The sequence below is a fragment of the Sphaeramia orbicularis genome, chromosome 9 (assembly GCF_902148855.1).
Source record: "Sphaeramia orbicularis chromosome 9, fSphaOr1.1, whole genome shotgun sequence".
Lineage (NCBI taxonomy): Eukaryota > Metazoa > Chordata > Actinopteri > Kurtiformes > Apogonidae > Sphaeramia > Sphaeramia orbicularis.
This window is the reverse complement of record NC_043965.1, coordinates 7130392-7154016: the sequence shown is the minus strand read 5'-3', so window position 1 is coordinate 7154016 and position 23625 is coordinate 7130392. Positions and strand designations below refer to the sequence as shown.

The 23625-nt window shown below is 35.3% G+C and overlaps 1 protein-coding gene across 4 annotated transcripts in view; it reads right to left on the bottom strand.

Annotated features, from left to right (window-relative positions):
• Positions 1-23625, bottom strand: part of stxbp1b (syntaxin binding protein 1b) — a 58338-nt gene that overhangs the window by 15116 nt on the left and 19597 nt on the right. For all 4 annotated transcript variants that reach the window (XM_030144437.1, XM_030144438.1, XM_030144439.1 and 1 more), the window contains exons 2-13: positions 22659-22708; positions 22481-22562; positions 20826-20902; positions 16924-17002; positions 15307-15410; positions 10596-10744; positions 8909-8993; positions 7646-7776; positions 3717-3824; positions 3557-3617; positions 2966-3031; positions 1558-1638 (exon numbers count right to left, since the gene is read on the bottom strand). In XM_030144437.1, coding sequence (XP_030000297.1) covers positions 1558-1638; positions 2966-3031; positions 3557-3617; positions 3717-3824; positions 7646-7776; positions 8909-8993; positions 10596-10744; positions 15307-15410; positions 16924-17002; positions 20826-20902; positions 22481-22562; positions 22659-22708 — 1073 coding nt within the window. The remainder of the gene's footprint in view (positions 1-1557; positions 1639-2965; positions 3032-3556; positions 3618-3716; positions 3825-7645; positions 7777-8908; positions 8994-10595; positions 10745-15306; positions 15411-16923; positions 17003-20825; positions 20903-22480; positions 22563-22658; positions 22709-23625) is intronic.

Sequence of the window (23625 nt, the reverse complement as noted above, 5' to 3'; positions counted from 1 at the left end):
GTAGCTCCACCCACCTTCTCCAGCCTCCAGAGCAAAAAAACCCATAAAACAACATACAGAGTATTTACAACAATAATTTTTATTCTATAGAGGGAATGCACATATGTCATTTCCTCCCTGGGCCACGCCCCTCTAAGTCAGACTGAGTGGCAAAAACAAACCGGCTCAACATGGCGGAGTATAGTAGTAACTACAGCCAGACCCGGAAAAATGTGGAATACAACATGAAATTAAAGACAGTTGGACTGGACATGGATCCATACGAGCTACCAAACAACAAGTGGTCTACCAACATTGATATGAGGACAGAAATCACGTATCCTGACATTTATATGAACCTGATTTCAACGCTGGGAAAATCCCCAATGCAAAGGCTGAAAGCATCCAAAAGACACAGAGTTGTTGACATCCTCGTCATCATTAATTAGAGGATTCCAGCTGGTGAGTGCTTTAATTCAACATACTATTGTTTTGGAGGTTTTCTGTCAGTGCAGACGTATTTTCTTGGCGGTGATTTCCGCGGTAAAGGCCCAGCAGTAGTGCTCACAGTTCACTACTGATTTACTGGAGTTGAACCCTTGGTACTGACCCAAGTGAGTGGATGATCTACTGGTACTGTGGAGATTTAAGGAGAGTTTACATCAAATACTGGATCCAACACAGATCCAACAGCTTTGTGCTAGAGTAGCCCCTGATTTGGAAAACTAGGTTAGCCTCAGTTTAAGCTAGTTTACAAATTATGTAGAACACAAGGTTCACAATCACACAACTGAAGACAAAAACGTTTCAGTTCTGAAACATAGAACTAAATGACAGATGCTAACATTAAGAGCTTTACTAAGAAGGAACGTTAGCCAAAACGATACGTAATTTAAGGTATGATTTTACGCAAGAATACAGCATAAATTAACGTTACCTGACACGAATCCAGATTTCGTTGCCTGGATTCCAGTTATTTCTATGAATTGCAGCGATCCATCTGCTTCTTCTGTCTTTGGCTTTAGGTCGCCGCTAAAACGATAGCTCCGAGTGCTTTTTAAACCTATTTGTGCGATCAATGACACAACAGCTCTTCCCCATTTTTTAGATTGTTCTAAAGTTTTCGTAGTATTCAAGCCAAAGCCGCTACTCATCTCCCTCTTTCTGCCACTCAGTGGACGTAACCATGGTGACTTCCGCTAGCGGTGACATCACGTGCATACCCTCTATACTATATACTATCACCAATTTGTGGCTTCTTCCATCAGTTGCCACAGTACTGTGGTAGCAAAATGCACCAAAGAATGAACTGAAGTATACACCATATATGACCACAGTACTGTGGAAACAAGAGGAGAATGAGTTAAAAAACAAAAAAAACAAGAGGTGAATGAGTTCATGTAACAGTATCCCTGCTTGGCTCTAGTACAAATGCTAACATTTGATTGGTCTGTGGAAATAGACAAACCCATATTTTGTGCCACAGTACTGTGGCAGTAGCCATTGCCAAAAATTAAATCCATGTTAATTTTTCTGAATCAGGTTCTTCTTGTCCATCTAAGGTCTGTGGTGCTTTACCTGTTCCACACGACAGAGTTTATCCACGGCGCCCTGGTAGCGGTTCATACAGTCCTCCGCCAGGTGGAGGTGGGTCGAATACTGAGGTCATGGAAGACAGACGCAATAATAAGATGAGCTTTGAATCGTCATGAATCACAAACAATGAAGTAAAAGCTGTTTCAGATTCATTTTATAATTTCCATCCTGTTCTTTGTACTATTATAGCTTATGTTGAGCCTACAAAAGTACTTTTTCTCTTCTGTTATATTCAGAGGTAGGTAATCCCAGCTCCACAGAGTAAAAGTCCTGCCATGTACTGGTTCTACCTGTTCACTTAACACAGGTGATTCCACTAATTATCCCTTCATCTACCTGGAAGAGGAGCTGTGCTCATCCAAATGGGTCTGTTCAGTGAGTGGTTGGAACAAATACATGGCAGGACTTTTACTCTATGGAGCCGGGATTACCCACCTCTGATTATATTACACTGGACACTGATGTTATAAAACACAAGCTTTATCTACAAGATGCCTGTAAATCATAACACAGAATAGAATAAAAAAAAAAAAAAATACAGTTTGGTCCAGAGCTGTTTTTTTTTTTTTTTTTTTTGTGCAAATGAGACAAAAATATAAATTGCGAAGGTTGGAATTCAGTACAAACGACACTGTCAAAAAAAACTACATCAGTATGTCACAATATATCTGTTAGGCACTATTTTTCTAGTCTTTTCCTTCTTTTTGACTTTATTTTATCTATTTTTAATTAATAAATTTGTAGATATTTTGCCTAGTTGACTGCATTTTTCTAGGTTAACTATTTTTGTCTTTCTGCCGGATTTCCACTATTTTTTTATGCTTAACCCATGAAGACCCAGTGTTACAATTATGCCAGTTCCCAAATGAATTTTTCTTCATATTTAACTGTCATGAAGTGTTTTATTTTTTGTTTGTTTGTTTTGGGGGGGTTGTTTTTTTTGTTGTTGTTTGTTTTTTTTTAACCATGTATTGTAATATTGTCTTCTGTATTTTGTTTTTTTTCTTTTCAGTGAAAATTTGTACTAATATTTCTACTGGTACTTGTACTAGTGTTTCTACTGGTATTGGTACTAATATTTCTACTGGTACTTGTACTAGTGTTTCGACTGGTATTTGTACTAGTATTTGTACTAATATTTCTACTGGTATTTGTACTAGTGTTTCTACTGATGTTTCTACTGGTATTTGTACTGGCATTTGTACTAGTATTTCTACTGGTGTATGTACTGGTATTTGTACTAGTGTTTGTACTGTTATTTGTACTAGTGTTTCTACTGGTATTTGTACTAGTATTTCTACTGGTGTATGTACTGGTATCTGTACTAGTGTTTCTACTGGTGTTTGTACTAGTACTTGTACTGGTGTTTGTACTGGTATTTGGACTTTACCTTGCTGAGCTCCTTCTGGTACTGGGGCATCTTCTTCAACATCTGCGATAACTCCTTCATGGTGGTCTGAAAGAAAATGAACACACTTAAACTATGAGGATGTTGTGATTTCAGTGTTGTGTCTTTCAGAAATGTGTCGTAACGTGCTCCACACAGCTGCAGTCGACAGAGGTCATGAAGTTGTTTCTGTGTTTGTTGCTGCTGCAGCCATAATGTGGCTGCTTGGAGCTCCACCTCCCACAATGCACGTTGCGACGAATTTCCAAAAATGCGTAATATAAAACTATATTATTTCATTTGTCATTATTGTTTTGTATCCCAGACCCCTGATAGAAAAGAAACACCTGAATTCAACGTGTCCACATACTTTTGTCAACGTAGTGTATGACTATGAGGCTAACGAAATGCATTATTATAGAGTATATTTCTATATCTGCAGGTTTATCTCTAATCTGACTGATATATGTGACATCTGATATGAGCGCTGGATCCTTGTGCGTCTGCTTTGACCCATGTGGGACAGTCTGAAGGACAGCGGAGGACAGAAACTGATCCTGAAACCAGAGCTCAGCCATACAAGGCGTCCTCTACCTTTTCTCCAGTGTTCATCTTTTTGCTGGCCGAGAATTCTTTGAGCGATCGAGTCACCGCCCTGTGCAGAACAAAACCAGAGCGGCAGAGTCAGACGGAGGCCGAAAACAAGCGAACTGACGTGTGTTTGTAGACGGCGACGGATGTGGAGGACACTCACGTGGACACTTCTGCGATGTGTTTGTGTCTCAGAGTCAGCCACAGGTCGTCGTCTTCGTCCAGTAACACCTCCTTCATCCTCGTCTCCCCCATCCCACTGGTCTCAAACCTACACAAGACAGAACAATGTGGATACTTCACCTATAACACTGGTCAACAACAAATTTATTGTTTAAGTTTTTGGAGCTGATTTAGGATCATTTTGGTGTGCTGAATCCAAAAATCACATTCATTTTGCTCAATCAGGTCAACTTTCTGAACTATGCTACATATTGGCTTTTTAACATTTTTGCTTACATTTATGGGCATTTTCACATCATATGATACAAAATTCTTTCATATTTCTTGCAATAAACGAGTTCTGAAGATTTGACTTTTGCCAATTTATGATTAATGTTTTTTTTTAATATTACAGGTGAATGAAATGGCTTCGACTAGAAGATCTTGCAAAAATAAGCCTGACGTATTCTGCTACATCTGCGCTGAATACACCATTGTACCTAACAGGAATCAAGTCACAAGTTTCATAAAGTGTGCTTACCAATCTTATTTTGGTATTAATTATTATATTTTGCGAGAAGATCAAATTTTTCAAAATCAAACTAGCAAAAAAACCTGACCTGATTGAGAAAAACACATGTCATTTTTGGATTTAGCGGTGCAAAATGGTCCTAATTCAGTTGAAAAAACCTCGACAACTTGCAAAAAACATTTTTTTGTAACCCAGTGTAATTCAACCTTTAACCGGTTCCTTAGAGGAGAAAAAAAACATGGGCAACTAAAACCACATAATTAGAATTACACACAACACTATATGGACAAAAGCATGTGGACACGTTGAATTCAGGTGTTTCTTTTCTAACTGGGGTCTGGGATACAAAACAATAATGACTAATGTCAGAATATCAGATAAATATCATTGCAGTGGTTAGTTTGGTTTAAATTGTTATCTTTGTTTTCAAAATGCCTAAGAGATGGTTTTGCCTTAACCCTTTCATGCATGAATTATGAGAACCTTAGTCATAATTTTTTTCTTGAGTGATTTTTTTTTTCCTCTTTAGGCATGAAAAAAAAATATGCAATTGGAATTTTTTTATGACCCTGTTTTTCATGGAGTTACAAAAATTTCTACTCAGCTGGACACCATGCATTTAATTTTTGAAGCAAAGAAACATATATTTAAAACCCATCATCAGACAGTGATATACTGTGTGAAAACTATGAAATTAAAACATTTTAAATGCCGCTAATACCATTTTCTCATATTTTAACATACTCTAATACTAATTGTTACTCAATTCATGGAGATAATATGCAAAAAAAAAAAAAAAAAACCAAAAAAACACCTTTTTGTTAAAGAAAACTGTAAATTACGGTCTAATAGCCTAATAATTAGCAACTGATTTACACTCAAACATGTTACTGCAGATTAGGTTTATCTAGAACAACAAAGTTACAGTAATGGTGTGAATGTCAGAGTTTGGGATGATGCATAAGTGTCCACTGTGTTGGTTAATATGGAACTAAAACAGTGGTTCTTATCCTGGGTTCGATCGAACCCTAGGGGTTCGGCGGAGGTCAAGACACACACTCGACTCATTAGTCGGGTGTGTGTCAGGCTAGGTCCGTGTATGTAAACAAACGGCTTCGGAGACTCTTTCTCTGATTGACATCCAATATACGCGGTGTATTGTTGTTGCTTATAGCACTACAACACATCCGGAAGTGTTTATAATCTCTTCCACTCGTCTGACGATGAATTATTTGAGTATTTTCCACATCGTTGTTATGACTTTTGCTACTTCCTGTTAACCACGGAGGCAGCCATGTGTAGCATTTGTTTACATTTTTCGGTCACCGCACTGGTCAGTTACAATCATGTGACGACCGACGCACCGTCACGGATGGAGAAATCGTATTACGCTAAAGCCGAGCTAGTGCCGTAATAAGGATGCTGGACATAAAAACGAAGAAAAGGAACAGACTTTGCTGTGAAAATGGCAAGAGAGTGGCACTTACCAAGGTGAAGCCACGCATTTCTGAACTGGTCTCTCAAAGGCAACAGCAGAAGTCACACTGATTTGCAGTAAATATTCATTATTATTGTAGCCTGATGGAAATTAGGTGATGGGTGTGCGTTAAAATGTTAAAAATGATAAATAGCATAAATACAGTAAGTTCATTATTGGAATACAAAAATTAAAACCATTTCAGTGTGGCAGTATTAAAGAAGGTCATGTCTTTGTGAAAAGGTATGGAATTTGTTGTGAGTTCATGCACTGTATTGGTTTTGTTCTTTGAACACAGTGATGTTAATGCACGGTTCATTTTGTGCACCAGTAAAACATATACCTGTGTCTTGAATTTGGAAAAAAAATATTTTATTTTTTAATAAAGAAGGGTTCGGTGAATGTGCATATGAAACTGGTGGGGTTCAGTACCGCCAACAAGGTTAAGAACCACTGAACTAAAACAACAAAATCCATGAATATACAAGAGAACAGCTGGAGAAGAACTGTCCACTGTAGTGATCAGTATGCATGAAAGGGTTAATTTCTCTCAACATTTATGTAGTTTTTTTATCCATGACTATGATTTTAAATGTTCTACCTCTAAATTTCTCAAATATTTTTCATGCTCTGACTGTAAATAATAATTTTCTACCACAACTAACCATCTACTTTCTTCACATCTCCCATTAAACTTTACAGAAATATTAATGTTTTTATCTCAAATGATCATGAACAGGACATCTTACAGCTGTAGACATGATGTGTCCCAATATTTATGTCCATATAGTTTATAAATGTCAATATTTCCTTAAAGTTTAATGGGAGATTTTTCTTCCTAAGTGAGATGTGAAGGAAGTAGATGGTTAGTTGTGGTAGAAAATTATCATTTACAGTCAGAGCATGAAAAATATTTGAGAAATTGAGAGGTAGATCTTTAAAGCTCACAGTCATGGATAAAAAAACTAAATAAATGTTGAGAGAAATGAAGTAAAAACCATCTGTGAGGCATTTTGGAAGCAAAGATAACAATTTAAACCAAACTAACCAATGAAACCAATGAAAATATTTTTCATGCTGGGTGATTTTATCCATCCTGGCTCACTCAGCCAGGCACGACAGATGTGACGTTCACAGACGAGTCGACACTTTTGAACGGCTCTTTTCAGTGAACGATTGCAACCGATTCGTTGCGATCCGTTTGTTTACGAGCTGTTCTTCTATTCAAATCCCCCACACTGCCTTCATGCTTCAGCTGTGTGTCCATGAGTCTGAGTTGTCCACGCTGCCTTCACCTGAACGACTAATGACATCTACGAGTTTGAGTTGTCCCAGCACACCCCATGCACTTGAACGCAGCTACATGCATAGGTAACTTAGGGGAGGAGTTATCAGTGAGTCGGACTGACTGAACTGAAGACATTTACCGCTGGATCAGGGAGGAGCGACTGAAAAAAGAGGTGTGGGATCAACTGGAGGAGCATCTTGTTCCTATAAATGCAGATATGCATTCATGTGGTGGAAAAGCCGGGCCCTGCTGGACCCCAGCCGGGCCCTGGTGGACCCCAGGCGGGCCCTGCTGGACCCCAGCCTCACCACAGTCCTGGTATTCAGTACCTGTCTGCTGTTCTACTCTGTGCAACGGGCCGTGAAACACGCTCAAAAATCAGTTTCCTCCTACATATTTGAAGGTTTTTCAAAAAAGTCACGCAATAATTACTTTCCCTGGTAACTAATTACATTTATGAAGGAGTAATTCCATTACTAATCCAATTACTTTTTTGGACAAGTAATTACTAACTATGACTAATTACTTTTTAAAAGTTATTTGCCCAACACTGGTGGTTGTGCTACCGTTCATGACATTTCTACTCCTACCAGACCATGCTACAGTGGGTAGTGTATAGAAGTGTGTCGTTACTTGTAGACGTCGTTCTCGATGCCCAGCAGGTCGTAGGCCATGGCCTGAAGCGTCAGCTCGTGAACCAGAGGTGTAACGGGATCGAACCCACGATCCAGGATCAGCAGCTGAGTACGGGACTTATCCGGACCCTGTGTGAACCCGGATCAGACAGAACACACACCGACTCAACGTTCAGTGAATCCACACTAACGTCCATCCTCATCCTCTACATCAGGGATGTCAAACATACGGCCCGCAGACCAAAACTGGCACGCAAGATGGTCCAATCAGGCCCATTAACAGTCAAGGATATTAAACTGTTTTTAGTTCAGGTTCCACATACACACCAACATGATCTCAAATAAAATAGTGGCATAAAAACCGATAAATAATGACTCCAAATTTTCTTATTGATTGAACGTAAAAAAAAAGAAAAAAAAAGAAAAGAAAATTAAATAATACCTATAAATAATGACAACTCCAAAATTTTCTCTGTTTTAGTGCAAAAAATGACATTATTTATGAAAATATTTATGCTAACAAACTATCGTGTCACAATAAAATGTAAATAACCTGAATAAGTGCAATTTTAACAGTATTCTGCCTGTTACGAAATGTTTTTCTGCATTTTTAGATCCACTGGGTTAATAATAAGCTGAGACGTAGTTAATTCATTCATTCTCTGAACCCGCTTTATCCTCACTAGGGTCACGGGGGTCGCTTGGAGCCTATCCCAGCTACATAGGGGTGAAGGCGGGGTACACCCTGGACATTTCACCAGTTCATCACAGGGCTGAACATATAGAGACAAACAATCACTCTCACATTCACACCTATGGGCAATTTAGATTAACCGATTAACCTATCAGTGGATGTCTTTGGATGGTGGGAGGAAGCTGGAGTACCCGGAGAGAACCCACGCAGACACGGGGAGAACATGCAAACTCCACACAGAAAGGTCCCACCCCCTGTCGAATGGTGTTGGAATCGAACCCAGGACCTTCTTGCTGTGAGGCACGAGTGCTAACCACTGCACCGCCCTGCTGGGATGTAATACTGTTGAAATTGCTATTATTATTATTATTATTATTATTATTATTATTATTATTATTATTATTTTCTTAAATTTACATTGTACATGATTATTCAGGTTATTCACGTTTTTAGAAAACTATTGGGCTGAATGTGGAACCTGAACTAAAATGACTTTGACACCCCTGGTTTACATTAAACATTAAAATGGAATATTCTAGTTGGGGAATGGGTGGTGCTGTTCGTTACCTCTCCCATCGTGGGATCATCAGCCTTGTATCCGTCCAGTTTCTCCTGAAGCATCTGGGCCAAAACAGCACAGTCTTTATACTCCCTAAAATAACACAAAAACACACAAAATCACACAATAAGAGCTTTTAGAGAAACATTTGTACCTATTCTGGACCTATTTTTGGAATATTAGATTTTAGAAGGAAAAAAAACACGTTTACAAAAATGTAAGTATTTCTGTGGACAGGACACTAGTTTGTACTGTTTTTTATTCTTATTATTGTCCTCTGCAGATTATTAGATGAAGCAGCCAGGAGGTAACCTGACAGACAAAACTGAGGGCATAAAAAACTCTCCATAAACCATAAATTGGATTCTGCTGTAACACTAAGTGCCTCTGAATACTCTTTATAAGCTTTATATTTCCTGCACTGTGTTTTATTTTAAAACGTGAAAATGTATGAAAAGTGTTGCACAAATAAAATTTCATTCGGCTGATTTAACTAACAATTTTCTTACTTTTTAACTGATCTGTTTAATTCAACTAGTTGTGTTTTGTTTTTGTTTTTTTTTTAATAATAGGACTTAATCTACAAATAATAGTAAATCAGGCCTTTAATCTGCTGCATTTTAAGGATGTACTTAAATTTACAAAAGGTTTAATAATAATGATATAACTGGTGCAACCTCACCTTTGTTTTCCATCTGAGCTGCCCTTGATTTTGTGCACAATACCATTAAAAAATTAAGACGATACCTATGGAAGTAAATCTGTGTCATCAGATTTTGAATTATAAAAGCCATTGAATTTCTAGCACTGATTTTTTTTGCACTGAAATTAAGTATCTGAATTTTTTGCATCGGAAATTTTTTTATTTTAAATTTATGAACATAGTTGAATTCAGAGACAAACAATTCATATACTTAATTTCACTGCAAAAAATAAAAATCCAGATACTTGATTTCAGTGGGAAAAAAAAAAAATCATATACTTAATTTCAGTGCAAAAAAAAAAAAAAAATCCAGATATTTAATTTCAATGCAAAAAAAAAAAAAATTCATATACTTAATTTCAGTGCAAAAAAAAAAAAAAATCAGATACTTAATTTCAGTGCAAAAAAAAAATCAGATACTTAATTTCAGTGCTAGAAATTCAGTGGCTTTTATAATTCAAAATCTGATGACAGATTTACTTCCATAGATATCAACCGTACAACACGAATATTTTGTGAAAAGCGTGTGTGTGTGTTTGTGCAGACGTACATTAACTGAGTGTGTTAATGTGAACTGGTCTTTTGTGACTTCCACAGGTTCTGCACTGAGGCATATTTGCATAGAAAAAGGCCAATTTAGAACAGAACGTATAAATATTCCCTCATTTTCCTCCGTACAAATGGCCCAGGTGCAGTTTGCAGATGAATTCCACCTTTTATCTGCACTCTGTGACACAGAATCTGTATTTTTGTCTTGTTTAGCATCTGCAAAGGCTGCACTGACCTGGGTTTGACTCTATTATTCTGTCGTTTAATGTCTTCATATGTGTAGATTACATGTTTTGGACATTTTCATCGTTGTTTGTGGTGTTTTAAACCTTTCTGCTGTCGTGTTCCGGTGCATTCGTTTGCATTTGTTCAGTCTATTCTGTTCAAATGTTAAACTGAGGTGATTCCACGGCTGCAGATCAGTGGAATAAACAGCGTCTCACCCTCGGTATCGGACTCCAGGATACTCTTTGAGGGTGGCACAGAGGGTGGCGATCTGCTCAGCACAACGCTCCAGCATGTTGTTCTTCACATCAGCCTTAAAGGGGCTGTAGAAGTCCTGAAAGGCATCCACTTTATCCAGGGAGAAGACCTGGACACACAGGACACCACGTCAAAAAGAGGAAAGACGACGCTTTACGGACAAACGACAAGACCCCGCAAGAGAAATATGGCACCTCCATAGGATTAAAACATAAAAAACAACTTAATTCTGAACTAATATCTCCATTTATGTTACTGATCCACACATCGTAGCATTTTTATGTCTGAAAATATAATTATTCTGTCTGTCACAACAATAAATCAACACTGACAAAATACGCACTGGGTCATGTAAATGAGAGTAAACATGAAACAAATAAACAAGATAATGAACAATCATTAACAAAAGAATCAAGACGAGGAACGAAAATGGAATAAATAATAAAGAAAAAGAACAAAAATTAACAAAAGAATCAAAAAAAGGAACAAAAATACAAATGACCAGTAAGTAAATGACCAAAACAGTCACAGACATGGAGAAAATACTCTTTCAAATTAACAAACATGAACCAAAAAAAAAATCATCGAAATAATTTTAACACAATTGATCAAAATATTCAAGTAAATGAACAAAATTATCAAAAAAATGAATGAAATGACTAATGAAATGAACAAAAATAATCAAATGATCATTAAAATGAACAGATCAACAACATTGACAAAACAAAAATGTGAATGAACATAATGATCATTATTATCAAAATATTCAAGAAAATGAACAAAACAATCAATAACATGATTGAAATAACCAAAGAAATGAACAAAAAAATTAAACTATCATCCAAATGAACAGTATAATCAAGAATATTGACAAAACAAAAGTGTGAATGAATAAAATAATCATTAAAAAGAACCAAACAATCAATAAAATGAATACAATGACCAAAAGCAGAATAACAATTAACAAAATAATTAAGTAAAGAAACAAAATAATCAAGGAAATGAAGAAAATAATCAAGAAAATAAACAAAATAATCAAGAATATAAACAAAACTGATCAAAAGTCATGAAAATGAACAAAAACAATAAACTGAACACAATACAATGACCAAAAATTGAATAACAATTAACTAAAAAATAATTAAGTACAAGACCAAAACAATCAAGGAAGTAAAAAAAAAAAAAGAGAAGAAAACAAACAAAATAATCATTAAAATGAACCAAAACAATCAATGAACTGAATACAATGAACAAAAGCTGAATAATTAACAAAATAATCAAGGATAAGACCAAAACAATCAAGGAAATGATCAAAAATAAAGAAAATAATCATCAAACTGAAGAAAATAATCCAAAAAATGAACAAAAGAATCAAGAAAATGAGAAAAAAAAAAAAAAATTCAAATTATGAGTAAAATGCCTCCTGTCAGACTTTTGTTGTGACTGTGAGTTTGGGAAAATCTTCTTCAGGGTGTGTTTTTTTTTTCCACGTTGCTGTGAACGTGGGTCAGATTTGATCGTCTGAAACTGTTCCACGTTCACAAACACTCGTAACCACGCGTCCATCTGTCACCCACTCGTCATGACAACCGGCCCTGCGCTTTCTCTTGTCACACATCCCATCTGCGCTCTCATTGGCTGTGAGCTAAGAGCTTCGACGCAGCCGGCCAATGAGGTGAATGGATGAGCGGAGGGGGCGGGGCTAGCATCCTCTCCTGCCCCTCCCCCCTCAGGATTAAATCTAGCAGAGGATTGAAAACTAAAGCTGATCCAACACAAACACAGCGGCGTCCTCTGCACATCCCACAAACGGGGGGTTATTAAAGGAGGGGGGTGCAGTCAACAAGGCTCTAAACCAGGGGGGGTCAAACATACGGCCCGTGGACCAAAACCGGCCCACTAAAGAAAACCAATCCGGTCCATGGGATGAATGCAAGAATTACACTGAAAATATTAACAATGATTTTAAATAGTATCATAATAACCTATAAATAATGACAACTACAAACTTTTCTCTTTGTTTTAGTGTTAAAAAAAAAGTAATAGAAAGGAATAACATGAAAAATTTAAATATCTTAAGAGAAATAAGTGGAATTTTAATAATATTCTACCTGTTATTAAATGTTTTGTGTCTTTGTAGATCCACTGTGATCTGTAATAATAAGCTGAGACAGAATATTGTTGAAATTACACTTATTTTTCTAAGGAAATTTCAGGTTATTCTCAATTTCATAATGTAATTTTTAGGGACAAACGACTTTAAAACATAAATAAACTTAAAAAAAACCAACAAAAAAGACCCTTTCATTCTGAACTAACATCTCCTTTTATGTTACTGATCCACACATCATAGCATTTTTATGTCCATACATGTAATTATTCTGTCTTTCATAATATTTCATAATATTTTCATGATATATTCTTACTTTTTTCCACACATAAACAAAGAAAAAAATGTATTTATTATTAGAGTATTATTTTTAAGTTATTATGGCTGTTATAAGAAAAATAAGTGGAATTTTAACAATATTCTGCTTGTTATTAAATATTACATGCATTTGTAGATCCACTGTGATCTGTAAGTTGTGTAAATAATAAACTGAGACAGAATATTGTTGAAATTACACTTATTTTTCTAAGGAAATTTCAGGTTATTCTCAATTTCATAATGTAATTTTTAGGGACAAACGACTTTAAAACATAAATAAACTTAAAAAAAAACCAACAAAAAAGACCCTTTCATTCTGAACTAACATCTCCTTTTATGTTACTGATCCACACATCATAGCATTTTTATGTCCATACATGTAATTATTCTGTCTTTCATAATATTTCATAATATTTTCATGATATATTCTTACTTTTTTCCACACATAAACAAAGAAAAAAATGTATTTATTATTAGAGTATTATTTTTAAGTTATTATGGCTGTTATAAGAAAAATAAGTGGAATTTTAACAATATTCTGCTTGTTATTAAATATTACATGCATTTGTAGATCCACTGTGATCTGTAAGTTGTGTAAATAATAAACTGAGACATAATATTGTTGAAATTGCACCTTTTTTTCCCAGGAAATTTCAGGTTGTTCATGGTTTTTCCAGTTATTCTCAATTTCATAATGTAATTTTTAGGGAGAAACAACTTTAACTCAACACTCTACAAGAGAAATATGGCATCTTCATGGGTTTAAACATAAAAAAAAAAAAAAAAAAAATCCAAAAAAGAAAAAAACTTTCATTCCCGAACTAACATCTCCTTTTATGTTACTGATCCACACATCTTAGCATTTTTTTGTCCATACATGTAATTATTCTGTCTTTCATTACATTTCATAACATTTTCATCATATAATTTTACATTTTTTCACACATAAACAAAGAAAAAACTGATTATTTATTATTAGAGTATTACTTTTAAGTTATTATGGCTATTATAATAAAAAAATAGGTGGAATTTTAAACATATTCTGCTTGTTATTAAATATTACGTACATTTGTAGATCCACTATTATCTGCAAATTGTGCAAATAATAAACTGAGACATAATATTGTTGAAATTGCACTTATTTTTCCTTGGAAATTTCAGGTTGTTCATGGTTTTTCAGGTTATTCTCAATTTCATAATGTAATTTTAGGGACAAACGACTTTAACTCAACACCCCAAAAGAGAAATATGGCATCTTCATGAGACTAAAACATAAAAAAAACTGTAATTCTGAACTAACATCTCCATTTATGTTACTGCTCCACACATCATAGCATTTTTATGTCTGTACATGTAATTATTCTGTCTTTCATGACATTTTCATAATCTAATTTTACTTTCATCACACCAAAACAAAGACAATTTTAATTATTTATTATCAGGATATTATTTTTAACTTATTATGACTACTATAAGAAAAATAAATGGAATTTTAACAAATGTTTTGTGTTTTTGTAAGTTGCACATGTGTAAATGATCAATTGATGCAGAATATTAATAATATTGCAATAATTTTTCTTAGAATATTACATGTTATTCATGGTTGTTCATGCTATTCCCATTTTTTAAAGGGTAGTTTGTGGATATGAACTTTTTTTTTTTACAATGTAATTTTACGTATTTTACTCTAAAACATTGAGAAAAGTTTGGAGTTGACATTATTTCTAGGTTTTTATGTTATTATTTTACTGGTCCAGCCCTGTTCAGATCATATTGGGCTGATTGTGTTTGACACGCCTGGTTTAGATTCACAAATATCGCCTCCTTACATTCACAAAACAGTCTTTTTACTGTATTGATTATTATCATTTTGCATCATTGTGGATCTCTGACAATATAAAGAACTGATTTCATGACAGTAACACAGAAAAGTACCAGAAACCAAGAAGTAAAATGACAATAACAACAATAAACTAGAAGCACTCGGAGAGCGCAGACCTCCACCAAGGCTGATCACTGCCCCCCCCCCCCCCCCCCCCCCCCCCCCCCCCCGATCACCACCAAAATTTAATCATTTGTTCCTTGTGCCAGTATCAACATGTCCTGAAATTTTCATCCAAATCCGTCCATAACTTTTTGAGTTATCTTGCACATGGACAGACAGACAAACCAACGCTGGTAAAAACATAACCTCCTTGTCGGAGGTAAAGCTGTAACATGACAGTGGTTCATGAAGGTCTTACCTGAGATTCATAGGGCAGAAAGGCGATGTGGATCTCAGTCAAGGCCTTCATGGCTTTGGAGGCGCGAGATTTGGTCAAGAGGCCAAACAACGAGTCGGGGATGGCTGTGGAGAAGGAGAAAAAATACATATACGAACAATGAATGCACAAATACGGACAATAAATACACCGAAAAATAGAGGAACTGACTCAGAAGGTCTGGGAACAACACAGTGCCGGCTAGTCTGACCACCCGGTAAGAACCACTGAGAACTGGGGTCACGGCCTCTTCACCCAGTCCCAGACCGGCTGTGGTTCTCCTGGGGCCAGGCTGCAGTCTGTTCTCCTGGCCCTGGTGAAGAGACTGCCGGGGGGGGGGGGGGGGGGGGGGGGGGGGTACGGTAGTGGTCTGTGTCTTGTACTTCCTCGAAGTAAAAGGTAAACTTATAAACTTAAGGCTCATTTCCTTTTTCCCTATCTGTTGAATCTTCACAAACTTTCATCTGAGTGTTCAGGACGTTTGTCTGGTTCTATTATATATTAGACTGATGTAGAATAAGTCTGCTGATGATTTTTGTGTGTGAAATTTATGGTGTGGTGGCAAGGATTAGTGGAAACACTGGTAGTAGACGCTCATACTGGATCTGGCAACCCCTATAGCCTGGGGGGAGGAGGAGAGCATACCACGCTCTACAGCAGGGGTGTCAAACATGCGGCCAGGGGGCCAAATGCGGCCCCCCAAAGGGTCCAGTTCGGCCCCTGGGATGTTTTTGCCAAGTAGAAAAATTCCATAGTCTTGAACTGAATTAAGCAAAAAAAAATAATAATAATAAAAATTAGCTTGAATTAAGGAAAAAATCTTGAATTAAGCCCAAAAAAAATCTCAAATTTAGCAAAAAATCTTGAATTACGCCAAAAAAAAATTTTCAATTATGTAAACAAATCTTCAATTAAGCCAAAAAAAATCTTCAGTTAAGTAAAAAAAATCTTAATTAAGCCAAAAAAAATCTCAAATTTAGCAAAAAAGCTTGAATTAAGCAAAAAAAGAAAAAATCTTCAATTAAGTAAAAAAAACAAACAAAAAACAAAACCTTGAATTAAGCCAAAAAAAAAAACTTCAATTAACCTGAACAAATATGAACAACCTGAAATGTCTATAGAAAATTAAGCATAATTTTAACAATTTTTCTGCCTGTTCCTCAGTGTTTAGTGTCTTTGTAGATCTGATCCAGAATGCACATGGACAAATGAGAAGTTGAGGAATAATATTGTTAAAATTGCACTAAATTTTCTTACATTTTTTAATTTAAATTTCAGTTTTTTCAGATTTTTTTTTCTTTTTTTTTGGGTAGTTTATAAAAGTAAGTATTTTCATAATTTAATGGGTTTTTTTCCACTAAAACAAAGACAAAAATTTGGAGTTGTCATTATTTATAGGTTATTATGTTATTATTTTTCTGGTTCGGCCCACTGCAGAACAAATTTAGCTGAATATGACCCCTGAACTAAAATGAGTTTGACAGCCCTGCTCTACAGTATTTGGAATGTGATTGCAGTATTAGTTTTGGCCACAATCTAGTCTACCTGAATAAGCTAAAAGAACAATAATAACATGGAAAAAAAACTGAAGTTACTGACTGTCAGTGAAGAAGACGTGAGCTGCTCTGTAACGTGGAGACTGAGGATCTCTGAAGTCATCGATCAGACCTTCAACAGACTGAAACAGGAAACCATGGGTTAGACCAGACCTAGCATTAGCATTAGCATTTAGCATTTTAGCATTAGCACTTTAGTAGGAGCATTTGAATGCGTTCAGGAACCAACTCCAGATATTCATCCATACCAGAGGACACTGATAGAAGAATTAACCAATATTTACATGTTTTAAATGATGGAGGACCCAGAGGAAACGCCAACGGTGAAATGAAAACATGTCTTTGTCTAAATTTGCTAATTTCAGGGTGTAGTTGTAGCTCAGACCCTTACATAGCGACAGGGATTTTCAACATAACACACAAATGAAGAAAACAAAGAGAAATAAAAGTCCAGAACAGAAACTATCAGCCCTTATTTCAGTGTATTTCATACCAGACTATAACTCCACTACAGACCCTAAACTATGCAATACTTATTCAATAGTTATCAATAAATAAATGCACTATTTTAATACAGACCTGGTTCATAGGTATATTGTTTTACATAGATATCAGCTAAATTTCCTTAGGGGGTCAAATGAGTGGCCTTTTTTGCCAAAAAAAAAAGTTGTAAGAAATGCATAGAACTGTGTTGAAATAATGCTAATCCCTTTGTGCACAGACTACTGATATTATTTGACAGTGGAAGCTCTATTTTCATAAATACTGGATTTGGAATAGCACGTGTATGTGAAAACTTTTGCTGGTGGACGGACGTGACATTACCCATGATGCTCTGGTCAGTACCAGTACTTTATTAGGAATAAACTTATAGACTTACTATTGCTAATTCTCCTCTTATTCATAAATGTTAGTATTGTGGATCTAAAACAATAACAGCTGACACAAAAACACAAAATGTGTCAGTGGACGGATGTGACATGGTTGTTGTGGATCCCATCATACTGATGCTCTGCAGCCATGTCAGCGTTTACACTAATGATCCCTGTGCAAAAACTAGGATCACAATTATTTATTGTATAGTTTATCATCAGAATAAAGAGGAAATAACAATATAGAATTGTTATTTCTGTATAAAAATGCTTATTATTAGAAAACTGTTGATTTAAAAAGTGACGTGTGCCATTCTTCATGTATGTATTGGCGTAACATAAGCAGGATGGATCAGCACCATACTCCAGATTGAACCTGTAAAAATAAAACATGTGATTTGTAGGAGAGAATCTGGTAAGAAAAACTGGGGAATCTAAAAGAATAGAATATTTGTTTTTCAGGTAAATTCAGTTCAAATATAACTTGGCCATTTATGACATGAAAATATAGCATTAACTGTGATGAAATTGGACATTTTTGAGCTGAAAACATAGTTCATATGAGCATCAACATGTTGAACAGAACTGAAATCCTGTACATTTGCATAAGTTGCATTTACCAACACAAAGTTCCTTTGGGGATTCACTTAGATTGGTTTCTTATGCACAAAGACAGAAATAAGACCTCTAAGCAAATTTTAGCCAATATACATACTGTTTTGTTTTTTTTAATAGGAAATCCATGTTGTTAATACGGTGAATAGAGATACATACTGTATTTATAGATATACATACACTTGTTCATGGTAATACATACTGTTAATACTGTAAGATATTCATATTTTTTTCAGTTTTATTTTTTATTTTTCTAAGCTCTATTCTTATGTTGTTTTGTTAAACTGTTGTAAAATTGTAATTTAAAAAAAATCTTATCTTATTTTTTAGCTTTGTAATTTTATATTCATTCTATTCTTATGTCTGTAGCTCTGGTGTATGTAAATACTGCTATCACAATGACAATAAAGCCTATTCTATTCTATTCTATTCTATTCTAAAGCCCAGCCTCCTCCTGCATTAGCATAATTGTTTTCTTTGCTCTTATTGCGTTCTTTGCTTCATATGTTGTGAATGTCACGCTCTGCTGAGGGTTGGTGATGTCACAGACCATCTGTGTCATGTTTATCAGATTATTCCAGAGCAGAGTCACGACCAAACACAAATCTGTGTCATTCTGTTATGAACGGCTGGAGGCGTCCTTCTGTTAGCGTGTTCATTCATCTGCTCACGGTGGCGTTCGTTCATTCATTCATTCATTCATTCATTCATTCATTCATTGCTTAATAGAGATTGTATTGTGTAACACTGACATCCTGTTGTACTTTTAAGTTAAAAATGGGAGACACACACCTGCAGTGACCGAGATCAGACAATAACACTTAAGAAGATGATGTAGAACAGTAAAACATAAATGAAAATAACTGGATTTTACAGTCAAATGTGTTAAACCAAACTTGTACTTGTTGGACTTTGTGTTTTTATGACAGAATTTTATCTGTTATTTTTACTTGGCCTGTATTTGAGGCTAAAGATTAATTCACTTTATTACTTTATTAATTCACCCTCTGCATTTTACCAATCCTAATACACACTTTAGCGTTAGCATTAGCACACTGGGTGGTTACCAGCCCATAAAATCTCACTATCTGGTTAAGAACAGCAGATAAACGTTCAATATGAGCTGGAAGTGCTGTGATTTATCGACAATGTGACATATTTCTGGAATTTTCTGGGGCTATCTATAGAAATTTTTACAGTATAAAATACAATATGATAAACCTCACCAGGATGAAGCATTTTAGAAAGTAAATGGATGGATGGATGTGAACATGAGGCTTTTTGGTAAAATGTGAAATGTACAATTGTCATATGTCAACTTTTAGGTTATTATTAAAAGTTTGCAAGTTTCATATCAGTCTCTACTATAGACGGGGCTGTAGGTTAGTCATAAATGATGGTGATTTATAGCTTTAAACTAAAAATTTAATTTAAAATTACCAGCTTTTTTAAAAGCACAACTCTGCGCTTTAGACATTTTTACAGTTGTGACATTACAAGAGAATAAATATCTGAATGTGATCAAGAATATCTGAATGCTTCAATAAAATTCACCAGAAAAACAAAAAAACACCTGTGTACATGTATAAATAACCTGCATACATGTATAAATAACCCCTGAACATGTATAAATAACCTGCATACATGTATAATAACCTGTGTACATGTATAAATAAAGACCTTGTACAAGACAATCCAGGCTCTTTTCATGGGTCGTTCCACGTTGGTGGAACGCTCTACCAAGTGCTACAAGAACAGAGTCATCCCTGCCTATCTTCAAGAAGCTCCTGAAGACCCAGCTCTTCCGAGAGCACCTCCTATCCTAGCACTTTCAAACATTCCATTTTAAATATTCTAATAAGGTTTTTCCCAGGATAACCACAGATTCTTTCACGATTATCTCTGGACCTGCTGCGGTGGTCCGGCCTCTTCCCTGCCCTCATCATCACCACTCACTTATCCTCAACCGCCTCCATGTGTCTCCCCCTACTCCCCCCTTCTCCCCCTCTCCTCCAGTCTCTATCTCTATCGCTCTCTCTTTTTCCCCTTCTCTACTCTCTCTCTTTAACCCCAACTGGTCAAGGCAGACGTCCATCCTCCAGGAGTCTGGGTCTGCTCCAGGTTTCTGCTGTTAAAGGGAAGTTTTTCCTTCCACTGTCACCAGTCACAAGTGTTTGCTCCTGGAGGATTCTGTTGGGTTTCTGTAAATTGACTTAGAGTCTGGTTTTGACCAGCTCTATATATAAAATGTCAAGAGATAACTTTTTTTTTGTGATCTGGCGCTATATAAATAAAATTTGATTGATTGAGTGATTTAATTGGTTTTCCCCTGTAAGTCGCTTTGGAAAAAAGCGTCTGCCAAATGCGTAAACATAAATAACCTGTGTAAATGTATAAATAACCTGTGTAAATGTATAAATAACCTGTGTAAATGTATAAATAACCTGTGTACACGTACCTCGTCTGAAGGTGTTATCAGGTAAATGGCCTCCATACTGGGCAGAGGTTCACGCCGCTTCATAATGTCTTCTACAACTGGAGAAAAGATAAAGACTCATCATTAATAATCGATCAGTGGAAATGTATCAGTAATGATCAGTAGTGTCAGGTTATAGGAAAGTCACACAGGGTCAGTATTTTAAGTTTATTACTATTAAATATGTCATTTGAAGGATATTTTATTATTCAAAATACTGCATATATCGTGTGCTTAGTAAATATTTGGAAAAAAATGCTCTTTTCTCATTAGTCCACTTCTAATGGAGCTTAATTTTCATTATTCAGCCTCATTTATCATGAGACATTTAGTGAAAACAGAATGACAGACGACATTTATGCTTAAAAATTGTAAAACAGAATTTCATTTTAGACGTGTTCTACACTTACATATTGTTTTATTCTTAAATTCGACTACTGTTCTAAAACTTAAACTGTGGTAAACCAATTTCAACACCAAAACACTTCATCCACGTGAGGAAAGATGTGTAGAAATACCATATTTTAATTAAAAGTCATTGCTTTAAAGTCTAAATCATTAAACTCTTCATTATGAAGATTATCACTGATGGAATGTAGGAGCAGTTTAATGCTGTAGTTAATGTGAAGCCAGTTTTATAGTATTTGTATAATAGTTTGTATAGCACTAGTACCAGATAAATAATACAGTACCTGACAGACATTTAGAAACAGTCTTTTACGTGCATATTTTTATTGTTTATGCAACAATCTGCATTTATTTTAATCGAACAAATGTAAAAATCCATAGATATGTATGTATAAAAAACTTTACTATTCATCAAACTGTCAAATTTTGGTAGAAATACAAATAGCTATGAAAAGTACCACTTTCTGTTTGCAACAGGTTTGGAGAATATGCTAAAGATAAAAAAAAACAAAAAACTTATTAACATATGCATACATGTAGGTTAAATACCCAATAGTTCAGTACTGTTTGATACTGATACAGTATAAGTACCTGTTGATGCAGTAGCTCAGACAATAATAAATCATGTGCTCAGTAGTTAATGACGAACAAAATAACCAAAAAAAATCAAACAAAATGAACAAAAATGACCAGTATAATTAACAAAATGAACAAAATAATCAAAAACTGAATAAGAATGAACAAAATAATCAAGAAATCGAACAAAAACATCAACAAACTGAAAAAAATAACAAGTAAAATTAACAAAATAATAAAAAAAAATAACCTAAAAAATCTAACAAAATGAACAAAAACGACCAATATAATCAACAAAATGAACAAAATAATCAACAAAATGAATTTAAAAAAATCAACAAACTGAATAAAAATGAACAAAATAATCAAGAAATCAAACAAAAACATTAACAAACTGAACAAAATAACAAATAAAATGAACAAAATAAACAACAAAATGAACATAATTATTTATATGCATTTGTTTTGACCAAACAAAAGTAAAAATGAATAGAAATTGGTAGAAAATAGCTTATTATTCATCAAACTGTCAAATTTTGGTTGAAATACAAATAGTTATGTAACGTTCCACTTCTAAACTTTCTTTTGTCTGAACTTGTTGTTTTCACTGAACTTTCCACATCAGACGTGAAGTACTGGTGTATTTTACTCACTGGTGATTCCCTCTGACATGATGTCTGTCATCTTACAGCAGGACGACACCATCCTCATACTCAGTTTGTCCACCACCAGAACCTGGAAACACAGTCCGAGTCTAGAGTCAGGTCTTTACGAAGAAATTAAAAAAAAAAAAAAACAGTAAAAGACATCGTAGAATAACAGGACACTTACCTTCCATTTTCCTTTTTCTCGTGCCTTCTTGATGACATTGTTCATTATCTCTGTAAAGAAATAAAACTGGGATTAGAGTCCAGACGATCACAGTTCATATACATTTACCAAAAAAGGAAAAAAAGTGTCAACTGTCATGCTAACTGGATTAGCCTCTGTTGCTAAAGCTAATCTGAGTCTGAGTCGGGACATGGGTATCATTCACGTTCACTTATAAAAGCAGACATTCCTGTAGAGTATTTGTATGAGAGTGTTTTTCATTTGTAGTTTTCAGTGAATGATTAGTGTTAATGCATTATCCAGACGAGTAAAGCACAATTTGTAGCAGGTTTCATAGTTTTAGATCCTTACAACAGGTCAAAGCCACTTTCACCACCTGGGACTAGGGATGTAACGATATGACAATTGCATATCACGGTTATTGTGACCAAAATTATCACAGTTATCATTATTATCGCAGTATTGTTGAAATGTGCTCAAAATGTTCAAAAAGTACGAATACACACACTGAAATAATATAACCAAGTTGTAGTTTGAAAAAAACTAATAAAGTAACATGCACAATGTACTTTCTGTTGCAGAAACATTCAAATACAGTCTACTCTCATTATACCGCCAACTTCCGTTCACGGCCAAATTGGCGGTATAGTGAAAATGGCGTTACAACGGGTTGCGTCCATAATGTGCATGTCTTTACTATATGATGTCTATGCTGCCTCCGTTAACCCGTTCTAATTGCGTTTCTAAATAAATCTTGATTCTGTTATGTTGTAAGGGATCATTTAAAGTGGGGAAACATTTTAAGCATTATTATACCGTGTCGGGAAGTGACACCCCATCATCTTGAGGCTTTGGCTTAATCCCACGTCCTCTTCCCGACATCCTGACCTACTGAGTGTTCTGCGATAAATGAACGGTGGCCGTTCCGTAGACCTACTCGTAGCTTGTCGCGATCAGCGTCTGGCGC